Source organism: Homarus americanus, unplaced genomic scaffold (genome assembly GCF_018991925.1).
Source record: "Homarus americanus isolate GMGI-L3 unplaced genomic scaffold, GMGI_Hamer_2.0 scaffold27848, whole genome shotgun sequence".
NCBI lineage: Eukaryota > Metazoa > Arthropoda > Malacostraca > Decapoda > Nephropidae > Homarus > Homarus americanus.
In genome coordinates, this window is record NW_024730800.1 from 1 (window position 1) to 16065 (window position 16065).

General features: G+C 40.5%; 1 protein-coding gene across 1 annotated transcript; it reads left to right on the top strand.

Annotated features, from left to right (window-relative positions):
* The first annotated feature begins 5037 nt into the window (after positions 1-5037).
* LOC121867371 lies at positions 5038-14296 on the top strand. Its single transcript, XM_042367288.1, has 3 exons — positions 5038-5181; positions 11200-11316; positions 13933-14296. The coding sequence occupies exons 1-3, from the start codon at positions 5050-5052 to the stop codon at positions 14041-14043; spliced, it is 360 nt and encodes a 119-aa protein (XP_042223222.1). The 5' UTR covers positions 5038-5049; the 3' UTR covers positions 14044-14296.
* The last annotated feature ends 1769 nt before the right edge of the window (positions 14297-16065 follow it).

Consider the following 16065-nt stretch of genomic DNA (forward strand, 5'->3'; position numbering starts at 1 on the left):
GATCAGTTATAAGTGGTCCTAGTATCCCCACAGTGGATCGGTTATAAGTGTCCTAGTATTCCTGCTACAGTGGATCAGTTATAAGTGGTATAGTGATTACACCAGTGGATCAGTTATAAGTAGTCTAGTGATCCCTGCCACATGGATCAGTTATAAGTGGCCATGATCACCCAGTGGATCAGTTATATGTGGTCTAGTTTCACACAGTGGATCAATATAGTGGTCTAGTGGTCCTGCCACGTGGATCAGTTATACAGTAATCCTACCAGATATCAAAACTACAATACAATTACACACAGTGCAGTCACCCACAAGTGAATCAATAAGCGAGATCCTACAATGGATCAGTTATAAGTGAACTATTTCTTACAGTGGATCAGTCATAAGTGTTCCTAGTCCCTCCAAATTGGATCAATATAGAGTGGTCTAGTGATTACACAGTGGATCGATAAAAAAGTGGTCCTTGTAGTCCTACAGTGGATCGGTTATAGGTGATCTGGTGATTACTCACCGCAGTGGATCGGTTATAGAGGTGAAAACCGCGAAAGTTACTGCCTGGGGATCAGTTATAAGTGGTCTGGTGATTCCTACAGTGGATCGGTTATAAGTGGTCATAGTGGTCCTACCACAGTGGATCGGTTATAGTGGTCCAGTGGACCCCATGGATCGGTTATAAAGGTGGTAGTCCTGCAGTGGATCGGTTATAGAGTGGTCCTGGTGGTCCCTTTGATCGGTTATAGAGTGGTCCTGGTGATTCCTGCAGATGGATCGGTTATAAGTGGTCTGGTGGTCCTGCCGATGGATCAGTTATAAGTGGTCCTAGTGGTACCTACTGCAAGTGGATCGGTTATAAGTGGTCCTGGTGGTCCCTACCAGATTCTGAGTACGGTAGTTCCCTGCAGTGGATCAGTTAAAAGTGGTTATAGTGTCCTGCAACGATCAAGTTATAAGTGGTCCTGGTGGTCCTGCTACGGTGGATCGGTTATAAGTGGTCCTAGTGATTCCTGCACAGTGGATCAGTTATGTCGTTACAGAGTCATTTCTAAGTGTCCGCTGCAGTGGATCAGTTATAAGTGGTCCTAGTGGTTCTGCTGTGGATCAGTTATAAGTGTTAGTGATCTACTGATCAGTTATAAGTGCTAGTGGTCCTACCAGTGGATCAGTTATTGGTCCAGTACACTGCAGTGGATCGGTCATAGAGTGGTCCTGGTGGTCCTACAGTGGATCGGTTATAAGTGGTCTGATCCTGCGGTGGATCGGTTATAAGTGGTCTAATGGTCCCAGAACAAGTGGATCGGTTATTAAGTGGTCCTAGTGATTCCTGCCAGTGGATCGGTTATAAGTGGTCAGATGGTCCTGCACAGTGGATCGGTTATAAGTGGTCGCTGTTCCTACTTACAGTGGATCAGTTATAAAAAGTGGTCTGTGATTACCCCTACAGTGGATCGGTTATAAGTGGTCCTAGTGAATTACTACCATGGATCATTAAAGTGGTCCTAATTCACAGAGATCGGTTATAAATCCTAGTGTCCCTACAGTGGATCGGTTATAAGTGGTCTGGTGCAGTGGATCGGTTATGGTGATCCTAGTAGTCACAGTGGATCAGTTATAAGTGGTCTGACCCCAGTGGATCGGTTATAAGTGGTCCTGGTGATCCTACACAGTGGATCAGTTATAAAGTGGTCTAATGGTCCCTGCTGATGGATCGGTTATAATAAGTGGTCCTGGTGATCCTGACACAGTGGATCGGTTATAAGTGGAATTGATTCTACAGTGATGTGGTGGTCTCTAATTATCGGTGGATAAGTTATAGTGGTCCTAGTCATACTACGGTGGATCAGTTATAGGTGGTCCTAGTGGTCCCTGCACGGTGGATCAGTTATGAAGTGGTCCTGGTGGTCCCTGTACAAGTGACACGGATCAGTTATAAGTGGTCTAGTGGTCCTGCAGTGGATCGGTTATAAGTGGTCCTAGTGATCCTACCACAGTGGATCAGTTATAAGTGGTCTGTGGTCCTGCAGGTGGATCGGTTATAAGTGGTCTAGTGGTCCTACACAGTGGATCGGTTATAAGTGATCACCCAACAGTTATAAGTGGTCCTAGTGGTCCCTGCTCATGGATCAGTTATAATGTCATTCTACCTGGTCGTTATAATGGTCCTAGTGATCCCCTGCTGCAGTGGATCGGTTATAAGTGGTCCAGGTGAATTCTACGGTGGATCAGTTATAAGTGGTCCTAGTGGTCCCCTGCAGTGGATCAGTTACAAAGTGGTCCTAGTGGTCCCTCTACAGTGGATCGGTTATTAGTGGTCCTAGTGGTCCCTATACGGATGGTTATAAAGTGGTCCTTGTGGTCCCTCAGTGGGTAAGTTATGGTCTAGTCCTACACAGTGGATCAGTTATGAAGTGGTCTAGTGGTCCTGCCACAGTGGATCCGTTATAGAATTGGTCCTTGTGGTCTGCAGTGGATCAGTTATATGTGGTCCTGAGTGGTCCTGCCACAGTGGATCGGTTATAGTGGTCCTGGTCCTGCAGTGGATCGGTTATAAGTGGTCCTAGTGATCCCTCACAGTGGATCGGTTATAGAGTAGTCCTAGTGGTCCTACGGTGGATCGGTTATAGGTGGTCCTAGTGGTCCCTGCCACAGTGGATCGGTTATAAGTGGTCTAGTGGTCCTGCCACGATGGATCAGTTATAGGTGGTCTAGTGGTCCTACTACAGTGGATCAGTTATAAGTGGTCTAGGTGGTCCCTGCCACAGGTGGATCGAGTTATAAGTGGTCCTAGTGATCCTACAGTGGATCAGATGAGTGGTCTAGTGGTCCCTGCACGGTGGATCGGTTATAGAGTGGCCTAGTGGTCCCTACTACAGTGGATCGGTTATAGAAAGTGGTCCTAGTGGTCCTGCACAGTGGATCGGTTATAAGTGGTCCTGAGTGGTCCCTGCCAGATGGATCGGTTATAAGTGGTCTAGTGATTATACAGTGGATCAGTTACAAGTGGTCTGGTGGTCTGCACAGTGGATCGGTTATAAGTGGTCCTAGTGGTCCTGCCACAGTGGATCGGTTATAGAAGTGGCCTGGTGGATTCCTACGTGGATCAGTTATAAGTGATCCTAGTGGTCCCCTACAGTGGATCGGTTATAAGTGGTCCTGGTGGTCCTACACCAGTGGATCGGTTATAGAGTGAGATTTCAGTGGTCCCTACTACAGTGGATCGGTTATAGAAGTGGTCTAGTGGTCCCTACGGTGGATCGGTTATAAGTGGTCCTAGTGATTACTACAGTGGATCGGTTATAAGTGGTCCTGGTGAGTTCCCACACAGTGGATCCAGTTATAAGTGGTCCTGTGGTCCTCTGCAGTGGATCGGTTATAAGTGGTCCTAGTGGTCCCTACTACAGTGGATCAGTTATAAGTGGTCTGGTGGTCCCTGCCTGATGGATCGGTTATAAGTGGTCCTAGTGTTCCCTGATGGATCAGTTATAAAGTGGTCTAGTGGTCCCTACCGCAGTGGATCGGTTATAGAGTGGTCCTGTGGTCCTGCCGCAGTGGATCGGTTATAAGTGGTCCTAGTGATTCCTGCCACAGTGGATCAGTTATAAGTGGTCTGGTGGTCCCTGCCAGATGGATCGGTCAAAGTGGTCTAGTGATCCCTGCCAGATGGATCAGTTATAAGTGGTCTGGTGGTCCTCTACAGTGGATCAGTTATAAGTGGTCCTTGTGGTCCCTGCTGCAATGGTAATTCCGTTTGGTTACAATGGTTTCCCCAGTGGATCAGTTATAAGTGGTCTGTGATGTCCCTGCACAGTGGATCAGTTATGATGGTCCTGTGGTCCCTACTGTGGATCAGTTATATGTGGTCTAGTGGTCCTGCCCAGTGGATCAGTTATAAGTGGTCCTAGTGGTCCCTACTACAGTGGATCGGTTATAAGTAGTCTAGTGATCCCCTACCACAGTGGATCGGTTATAAGTGGTCTAGTTGTCCTGCCACGGTGGATCGGTATAAGTGGTCTAGTGGTCCCTGCCACAATGGATCAGTATATAAGTGGTCCTAGTGGTCCTGCCCAGTGGATCGGTATAAGTGGTCCTAGTGGTCCCTGCTACAGTGGATCGGTTATAAGTGGTCCTGGTAGTCACCGCAGTGGATCAGTTATATAAGTGGTCTAGTAGTCCTGCGTTGGTCAATTTATAAAGGCGCCTGGGTCTCTGATGGATCAGTTATAAGTGGTCCTAATAGTCTACCAGTGGATCAGTTATGGTGGTCTAGTGGTCCTACTACAGTGGATCGGTTATAAGTGTCCTAGTGGTCCTACTACAGTGGATCGGTTATAAGTGTCCTAGTGGTCCTACCACAGTGGATCGGTTATAATGGTCTGAGTGGTCCTCTACAGTGGATCGGTTATAAGTGGTCCTGGTGGTCCCTACTACAGTGGATCAGTTATAAGTGGTCCTGATGGTCCCTACACGGTGGATCAGTTATAAGTGGTCCTTGTGGTCCTGCCTGATGGATCAGTTATAAGTGGTCTAGTGGTCCCTGCCGGTGGATCGATTTATAAGTGGTCTGGTGTCCCTGCCAATGATTATAAGTGGTCCTGGTGGTCCTACCACGGTGGATCGGTTATAAGTGGTCTGGTGGTCCTGCCACAGTGGATCGGTTATAAGTGGTCCTAGTGGTCCTACTACAGTGGATCAGTTATAAGTGGTCCTAGTGGTCCTGCCACAGTGGATCCAGTTATAGTGGTCCTGGTGGTCCCTGCCTGATGGATCGGTTATAAGTGGTCCTGGTGATCCCTGCCAGTGGATCGGTTATAAGTGGTCCTGATGGTCCCTGCCAGATGGATCGGTTATAAGTGGTCCTTGTGGTCCCTGCCGCAGTGGATCGGTATAAGTGGTCCTGGTGGTCCTGCCAGATGGATCGGTTATAAGTGGTCTAGTGGTCCCTGCCAGATGGATCGATTGTAAGTGGTCTGGTGGTCCTGCCTGATGGATCAGTTATAAAGTGGTCTAGTGGTCCTAAAGTTGCACCATACACCACCGTTACCAGGACCCAGGATGAACCAGCTTACTGTCGCTGCGCCCCTTGTGTCTTCCCGAGACACAGAGATGATGGTGCTGGAGCTGCCAGCTGTCAACATAACAGATTGTCAGAGCCACAACCAGTGTCAGAACCGCTGTACCAAGGAGGTAAGTGAGAACAAACCACTGAGTCCTGTATGTCTCACCACAACCACTGAGTCCTGTATGTCTCACCCACCACTGGTCTGTCTCACCACAACCACTGGGTCCTGTGTCTCACACAGCCACTGAGTCCTGTATGTCTCACCACAGCCACTGGTCCTGTTGTCTCACCACAGCCACTGAGTCCTGTATCTCTCCACCACAGCCACTGGGTCCTTTATGTCTCACCACAGCCACTGGGTCCTGTATGTCTCACCACAGCCTGGGTCCTGTGTCTCACCACAACCACTGGGTCCTGTATGTCTCACCACAACCTGGAGTCCTGTATGTCTCACCACAACCACTGGGTCCTTTATGTCTCACCACAACCACTGAGTCCTATGTCTCACCACAACCACTGAGTCCTGTATGTCTCACCACAGCCACGAGTCCTGTATGTCTCCACCATAACCACTGAGTCCTGTATGTCTCACCACAACCACTGAGTCCTGTATGTCTCAACACAACCACTGAATCCTGTATGTCTCACCACAAACTGAGTCCTTTATGTCTCTCACCACAACCACTGAGTCCTGTCCACAGCCACTGAGTCCTGTATGTCTCACCACAGCCACTGAGTTCCTTATGCCCGTCACAACCACTGAGTCCTTTATGTGTCTCTCACCACAACCACTGATTCCGATGTTCCAACTGGTCCTTATGCCCCACCACAGCCACTGAGTCCTTATGTCTCACCACAACCACTGAGTTCCATGTTCCCCACCACAACCACTGAGTTCCTATGTCTCACACCACAACCACTGAGTCCTGTATGTCTCACCACAGCCACTGAGTCCTGTATGTTTCACCACAACCACTGAGTCCTTGTATGTCCCACCACAACCACTGAGTCCTGTATGTCTCACCACAACCACTGGAGTCCTGTATGTCTCACCACAGCCACTGAGTCCTGTATGTCTCACCACAGCCACTGAGTCCCTGTATGTCTCACCACAACCACTGAGTCCTGTATGTCTCACCACAGCCACTGAGTTCTGTATGTCTCACCACAACCACTGAGTCCTGTATGTCTCACCACAACCACTGAGTCCTGTATGTTCACCATAACCACTGAGTCCTGTATGTCTCACCACAACCACTGAGTCCTGTATGTCTCACCACAACCACTGAGTCCAACACTGAGTCCAGTTCCCCACCACAACCACTGAGTCCTGTATGTCTCAACCACTGAGTCCTGTATGTCTCACCACAACCACTGAGTCCTGTGTGTCTCACCACAGCCACTGAGTCCTGTATGTCTCACCACAGCCACTGAGTCCTGTATGTCTCACCACAACCACTGAGTCCTGTATGTCTCACCACAACCACTGAGTCCTGTATGTCTCACCACAACCACTGGGTCCCATGTCTCACCACAGCCACTGAGTCCTGTATGTCTCACCACAGCCACTGAGTCCTGTATGTCTCACCAGCCACTGAGTCCTGTATGTCTCACCACAACCACTGAGTCCTGTATGTCTCACCACAACCACTGAGTCCTGTATGTTCCCACCACAACCACTGAGTCCTGTATGTCTCACCACAACCACTGAGTCCTGTATGTCTCACCACAACCACTGAGTCCCATGTGTCTCACCACAACCACTGAGTCCTGTATGTCTCACCACAGCCACTGAGTCCTGTATGTCTCACCACAACCCTGAGTCCTGTATGTCTCACCACAACCACTGAGTCCTGTATGTCTCACCACAACCACTGAGTCCTGTATGTCTCACCACAACCACTGAGTCCTGTATGTCTCACAACCACTGAGTCCTGTATGTCTCACAACCACTGAGTCCTGTATGTCTCACCACAACCACTGAGTCCTGTGTCACCACAACCACTGAGTCCTGTATGTCTCCACCCACAACCACTGAGTCCTGTATGTCTCACCACAACCACACCGAGGTCCTGTATGTCTCACCACAACCACTGAGTCCTGTATGTCTCCACAACCACTGAGTCCTGTATGTCTCACCACAACCACTGAGTCCTGTATGTCTCACCACAACCACTGAGTCCTGTATGTCTCACCACAACCACTGGAACAACACTAGTCAGTAAACATAAGAGGCTCGTCTTACACGGAAGTCAACTCACCATCATCTACTGATGCTTCAGGATTAATTAACACATCATCCTATGCTATTACTTGTTAACTCATGATTAATATACATATTATGTTATCAAACATATTAACACGTCATACTATGCTGTACTTGTTAACTCATGATTAATATACATATTATATTATCAAACATATTAACATCATCTATGTACTTGTTAACTCATGATTAATATACATATTATATTATCAAACATATTAACACGTCATACTATATTACTTGTTAACTCATGATTAATATACATATTATGTTATCAAACATATTAACACATCATCCTATGCTGTACTTGTTAACTCATGATTAATATACATATTATATTATCAAACATATTAACACGTCATACTATGCTGTACTTGTTAACTCATGATTAATATACATATTATATTATCAAACATATTAACACGTCATACTATGCTGTACTTGTTAACTCATGATTAATATACATATTATATTATCAAACATATTAACACGTCATATACTAACTGTTAACTCATGATTAATATACATATTATATTATCAAACATATTAACACGTCATACTATGTACTTGTTAACTCATGATTAATATACATATTATATTATCAAGCATATTAACACGTCATACTATGCTGTACTTGTTAACTCATGATTAATATACATATTATGTTATCAAACATATTAACACGTCATACTATGCTGTACTTGTTAACTCATGATTAATATACATATTATATTATCAAGCATATTAAACACGTCATACTATGCTGTACTTGTTAACTCATGATTAATATACATATTATATTATCAAACATATTAACATCATACTATGCTGTACTTGTTAACTCATGATTAATATACAATATTATATTATCAAGCATATTAACACGTCATACTATGCTTGTTAACTCATGATTAATATACATATTATATTATCAAACATATTAACACGTCATACTATGCTGTACTTGTTAACTCATGATTAATATACATATTATATTATCAAACATATTAACACGTCATACTATGCTGTACTTGTTAACTCATGATTAATATACATATTATGTTATCAAGCATATTAACACGTCATACTATGCTGTACTTGTTAACTCATGATTAATATACATATTATATTATCAAACATATTAACACATCATACTATGCTGTATTTGTTAACTCATGATTAATATATATTATATTATCAAGCATATTAACACATCATACTATGCTGTATTTGTTAACTCATGATTAATATACATATTATATTATCAAGCATATTAACACGTCATACTATGCTGTACTTGTCAACTCATGATTAATATACATATTATGTTATCAAGCATATTAACACGTCATACTATGCTGTACTTGTTAACTCATGATTAATATACATATTATGTTATCAAGCATATTAACACATCATACTATGCTGTACTTGTTAACTCATGATTAATATACATATTATATTATCAAGCATATTAACACATCATCCTATGCTGTACTTGTTAACTCATGATTAATATACATATTATATTATCAAACATATTAACACGTCATACTATGCTGTACTTGTTAACTCATGAATAATATACATATTATATTATCAAACATATTAACACGTCATACTATGCTGTACTTGTTAACTCATGATTAATATACATATTATGTTATCAAACATATTAACACATCATCCTATGCTGTACTTGTTAACTCATGATTAATATACATATTATATTATCAAACATATTAACACGTCATACTATGCTGTATTTGTTAACTCATGATTAATATACATATTATGTTATCAAACATATTAACACGTCATACTATGCTGTACTTGTTAACTCATGATTAATATACATATTATGTTATCAAACATATTAACACATCATACTATGCTGTACTTGTTAACTCATGATTAATATACATATTATATTATCAAACATATTAACACATCATACTATGCTGTACTTGTTAACTCATGATTAATATACATATTATATTATCAAACATATTAACACGTCATACTATGCTGTATTTGTTAACTCATGATTAATATACATATTATATTATCAAACATATTAACACGTCATACTATGCTGTACTTGTTAACTCATGATTAATATACATATTATATTATCAAACATATTAACATCATTATACTATGCTGTATTTGTTAACTCATGATTATTATACATATTATATTATCAAACATATATTAACACGCCATACTATGCTGTAATTTGTTAACTCATGATTAATATACACATATTATGTTATCAAACATATTAACACGCCATACTATGCTGTACTCTGTTAACTCATGATTAATATACATATTATGTTATCAAGCATATATTAACACGCCATACTATGTTGTGTATTTGTTAACTCATGATTAATATACATATTATATTATCAAACATATTAACACATCATACTATGCTGTATTTGTTAACTCATGATTAATATACATATTATATTATCATATACAACATCAGCCATACTATATTGCATTTGTTAACTCATGATTAATATACATATTATGCTATCAAGCATATTAACACGGCCATACTATGCTGTACTTGTTAAAATCCATGATTAATATACATATTATATTATCAAACATATTAACACGTCATACTATGCTGTACTTGTTAACTCATGATTAATATACATATTATATTATCAAACATATTAACACGTCATACTATGCTGTACTTGTTAACTCATGATTAATATACATATTATGTTATCAAGCATATTAACACGTCATACTATGCTGTACTTGTTAACTCATGATTAATATACATATTATGTTATCAAACATATTAACACATCATACTATGCTGTACTTGTTAACTCATGATTAATATACATATTATGTTATCAAGCATATTAACACGTCATACTATGCTGTACTTGTTAACTCATGATTAATATACATATTATATTATCAAGCATATTAACACATCATACTATGCTGTACTTGTTAACTCATGATTAATATACATATTATGTTATCAAGCATATTAACACATCATACTATGCTGTACTTGTTAACTCATGATTAATATACATATTATGTTATCAAGCATATTAACACGTCATACTATGCTGTACTTGTTAACTCATGATTAATATACATATTATGTTATCAAACATATTAACACGTCATACTATGCTGTATTTGTTAACTCATGATTAATATACATATTATGTTATCAAGCATATTAACACATCATACTATGCTGTACTTGTTAACTCATGATTAATATACATATTATGTTATCAAACATATTAACACATCATACTATGCTGTACTTGTTAACTCATGATTAATATACATATTATATTATCAAACATATTAACACGTCATTATACGGTACTTGTTTAACCCATGATTAATATATATTATATTATCAAACATATTAACACGCCATATACTATGCTGTACTTGTTAACTCATGATTAATATACATATATAGTTATCAAGCATATTAACACGCTATACTATGCTGTACTTGTTAACTCATGATTATTATACATATTATATTATCAAATATATTAACACGCCATACTATGTCAGACTTGTTAAATCAGCGACCATTACATATTATATTATCAAACATATGTTACTATACTATGCTGTACTTGTTAACTCATGATTAATATACATATTATGTTATCAAACATATTAACACATCATCCTATGCTGTACTTGTTAACTCATGATTAATATACATATTATGTTATCAAGCATATTAGCACGTCATACTATGCTGTACTTGTTAACTCATGATTAATATACATATTATATTATCAAACATATTAACACGTCATACTATGCTGTACTTGTTAACTCTAGTATCGTTCAACAGATCAGCGATATGACCAACAATATGGACTTATGGTCGACTATGGGAGACGACACTGTGGGCCAAGACTTCTGCACTGAACTGTATTCTCACTTCTTCTTCTTCGTCCACAACTCTTACGTAAGTTGTTGTAGTAGGTTGTGATAGTTGTAGTAGATAGTGATAGTTGTAGTAGATAGTGATAGTTGTAGTAGATAGTGATAGTTGTAGTAGATAGTGATAGTTGTAGTAGCAGATAGTGATAGTTGTAGTAGATAGTGATAGTTGTAGTAGATAGTGATAGTTGTAGTAGGTTGTGATAGTTGTAGTAGATAGTGATAGTTGTAGTAGATAGTGATAGTTGTAGTAGATAGTGATAGTTGTAGTAGTAGATAGTGATAGTTGTAGTAGATAGTGATAGTTGTAGTAGATAGTGATAGTTGTAGTAGATAGTGATAGTTGTAGTAGATAGTGATAGTTGTAGTAGATAGTGATAGTTGTAGTAGATAGTGATAGTTGTGGTAGATAGTGATAGTTGTGGTAGATAGTGAGAGTTGTGGTAGATAGTGATAGTTGTGGTAGATAGTGATAGATGTGGTAGATAGTGATAGTTGTAGTAGATAGTGAGAGTTGTGGTAGATAGTGATAGTTGTGGTAGATAGTGATAGTTGTAGTAGATAGTGATAGTTGTAGTAGATAGTGATAGTTGTAGTAGTAGATAGTGATAGTTGTGGTAGGTAGTGATAGTTGTGGTAGATAGTGATAGTTGTAGTAGATAGTGATAGTTGTAGTAGATAGTGATAGTTGTGGTAGATAGTGATAGTTGTAGTAGATAGTGATAGTTGTAGTAGATAGTGATAGTTGTAGTAGATAGTGATAGTTGTGGTAGATAGTGATAGTTGTGGTAGATAGTGATAGTTGTGGTAGATAGTGATAGTTGTGGTAGATAGTGATAGTTGTGGTAGGAGACAGTAACATGTATGGTAGGATTGATTTTGATTTCACCGCTTACCGAGGCTACTTTATTGTGCACCCCACACTCTTCCTGTGAACGGTAGCGCAAAAGGATAACAAAGTAGAGTTTACAAAGGGTCATAATAATTAACCCCCGTTGTCAGGATATTATGGCACTGAATGTTACACAGTATTTCAATTACATTATTTTTTTAGTTCTATTCATAAAGGGTAACTTATTCACAAATGCGTGAGTACAGGCGTGTGAGGCAGTATGTCTGGCCTCACACTTTGTTATTCACATTTACGTGGGAGGTATTCAAGCACATTGCGTATTTGGTTCTGTACATGAGAACTGATATAGTTACTAAGTGCAAAAAAGTGGATACAATCTTAATATGTCGGCTATCTTGCCATTAGAGATGAAGTGTTGTGCCATTTCACACACAGTGTGCTTGGACCTTTCTAAAGGTTCTATCTTCACACAGTCGAGGACGTAGTGTTCAAGTGTGTGGCATATGTATGGCCACACACTTTACATTAGTTTTGTTTACATCTGCTTGAGGAACATACTGCCAAAGGTACTTATATCCTAACCTTAATCTAGCGGTTACAACATCTTGTAATCTAGTGATCTTGTTACTTGCTCCATATACATGTTTCACTTGATACATCTCATCATGGTAAACTATGTATCGACTAGTGCCTGTTTGCACTAGTCTACTTGCGTCAAACTCATCAATAAGTTTTTCCTAATTACAGTTTTAAGGGTTCTTTTTGACAGACCCAAATTGTATTCAACGGTGTCTTTGTTAGACGCGAGTTTGGCGAGGGCATCAACTCTGTGATGTTTTATGAGGCCTATGTGAGAGGGAATCCACAACAGTTTGACCTTGACACCCCGGTCAACAAGGCACGCATATTTGTGTCTGGCTTCAGAGACAAGAGCGTGACAACCTGAGTCGAGGGTGCCAAGGGCAAGTAGTGAGGATAGAGAGTCAGTGATGATGAGACTGTCAGTAACAGTGGTTTCAATAAATTTGATAGCTGTGAGTATGGCAACTAATTCTGTTTATAGAGTGGATGCCCAGTTGTTAATTCTAACTCCTTTCTCAATTATATTACCGTCAGGTTGAGTCACAACAATAGCACTTCCAGCCCTCCCACAGGCGGTGTTTAGAGATCCATCAGTGTAGATGGTCTGTGTGATATTATCATCAGTCTGTAGAGTGTGTATGTGTTCAAGAGCTCTCAATTTGGCAGTGTGTTGGAGATAAATGCTTTGTGTAACTAATTTTTTAGGCGGATCTGTCGGTATTGTGATATCGAAGGGAACTGTCCGCCAGGGTGGCAGGAAGCGCGGCCAGTGGTAGGAGACAGTAACAGGTGTGGTAGGAGACAGTAACAGGTGTGGTAGGAGACAGTAACAGGTGTGGTAGGAGACAGTAACAGGTGTGGTAGGAGACAGTAACAGGCGTGGTAGGAGACAGTAACAGGTGTGGTAGGAGACATTAACAGGTGTGGTAGGAGTAACAGGTGTGGTAGGAGACAGTAACAGGTGTGGTAGGAGACAGTAACAGGTGTGGTAGGAGACAGTAACAGGTGTGGTAGGAGACAGTAACAGGTGTGGTAGGAGACAGTAACAGGTGTGGTAGGAGACAGTAACAGGTGTGGCAGGAGACAGTAACAGGTGTGGTAGGAGACAGTAACAGGTGTGGTAGGAGACATTAACAGGTGTGGTAGGAGACTGTAACAGGTGTGGTAGGAGACAGTAACAGGTGTATTAACAGATGTGTTTCACAGGTTCACGGTTACTACGAGATGTGTGGAGGCCCCTGGGAGTACACAGGTCTGGACTCTCAGCAAATGTTGTGCTGTGATATGGGCCAACAAGCACACTGTGTCTCCAAGTAACTGGCCAAGCTCACCATCTTCTTCGCACCTGCCCCTATTAATAACAGCCCTACAGCAGTGATAACTCTTGCAGCAATGATGACAGCAGGGATAACAGCCCTACAGCAGTGATAACTCTTGCAGCAATGATGACAGCAGGGATAACAGCCCTACAATCAAGATAATGTCTTGACATTCCTGTTATACCAGAACTGTGTTCGGCAGGAGTAACATTGCTGTTGTATTTCATTACCAAAATAAATTCTATTTCTTAGTATTGTTTCTGTCCTCAACATAAACAACAAGTTATAATACACAACAACACGCCCTCTACTGCTGTCATCAACATAAACAACAAGTTATAATACACAACAACACGCCCTCTACTGCTGTCCTCAGCATAAACAACAAGTTATAATACACAACAACACGCCCTCTACTGCTGTCCTCAACATAAACAACACGTTATAATACACAACAACACGCCCTCTACTGCTGTCCTCAACATAAACAACAAGTTATAATACACAACAACACGCCCTCTACTGCTGTCCTCAACATAAACAACAAGTTATAATACACAACAACACGCCCTCTACTGCTGTCATCAACATAAACAACAAGTTATAATACACAACAACACGCCCTCTACTGCTGTCATCAACATAAACAACAAGTTATAATACACAACAACACGCCCTCTACTGCTGTCCTCAACATAAACAACAAGTTATAATACACAACAACACGCCCTCTACTGCTGTCCTCAACATAAACAACAAGTTATAATACACAACAACACGCCCTCTACTGCTGTCCTCAACATAAACAACAAGTTATAATACACAACAACACGCCCTCTACTGCTGTCCTCAACATAAACAACAAGTTATAATACACAACAACACGCCCTCTACTGCTGTCCTCAACATAAACAACAAGTTATAATACACAACAACACGCCCTCTACTGCTGTCCTCAACATAAACAACAAGTTATAATACACAACAACACGCCCTCTACTGCTGTCCTCAACATAAACAACAAGTTATAATACACAACAACACGCCCTCTACTGCTGTCCTCAACATAAACAACAAGTTATAATACACAACAACACGCCCTCTACTGCTGTCATCAACATAAACAACAAGTTATAATACACAACAACACGCCCTCTACTGCTGTCCTCAACATAAACAACAAGTTATAATACACAACAACACGCCCTCTGCTGTCCTCAACATAAACAACAAGTTATAATACACAACACACGCCCTCTACTGCTGTCCTCAACATAAACAACAAGTTATAATACACAACAACACGCCCTCTACTGCTGTCATTAACATAAACAACAAGTTATAATACACAACAACACGCCCTCTACTGCTGTCATCAACATAAACAACAAGTTATAATACACAACAACACGCCCTCTACTGCTGTCCTCAACATAAACAACAAGTTATAATACACAACAACACGCCCTCTACTGCTGTCCTCAACATAAACAACAAGTTATAATACACAACAACACGCCCTCTACTGCTGTCATCAACATAAACAACAAGTTATAATACACAACAACACGCCCTCTACTGCTGTCCTCAACATAAACAACAAGTTATAATACACAACAACACGCCCTCTACTGCTGTCCTCAACATAAACAACAAGTTATAATACACAACAACACGCCCTCTACTGCTGTCCTCAACATAAACAACAAGTTATAATACACAACAACACGCCCTCTACTGCTGTCCTCAACATAAACAACAGGTTATAATACACAACAACACGCCCTCTACTGCTGTCCTCAACATAAACAACAAGTTATAATACACTACAACACGCCCTCTACTGCTGTCATCAACATAAACAACAAGTTATAATACACAACAACACGCCCTCTACTGCTGTCCTCAACATAAACAACAAGTTATAATACACAACAACACGCCCTCTACTGCTGTCCTCAACATAAACAACAAGTTATAATACACAATAACTATATACAGCAACGGAAAAATTAACTAG

Excerpts from the sequence above, each read along its gene's own strand:
- LOC121867371 (XM_042367288.1), top strand. The coding sequence starts at position 5,050 with ATGAACCAGCTTACTGTCGCTGCGCCCCTTGTGTCTTCCCGAGACACA. Across the intron at positions 5,182-11,199 it reads AGAACCGCTGTACCAAGGAG|ATCAGCGATATGACCAACAA; the intron begins GTAAGTGAGAAC and ends ATCGTTCAACAG. Across the intron at positions 11,317-13,932 it reads TCTTCGTCCACAACTCTTAC|GTTCACGGTTACTACGAGAT; the intron begins GTAAGTTGTTGT and ends TGTGTTTCACAG.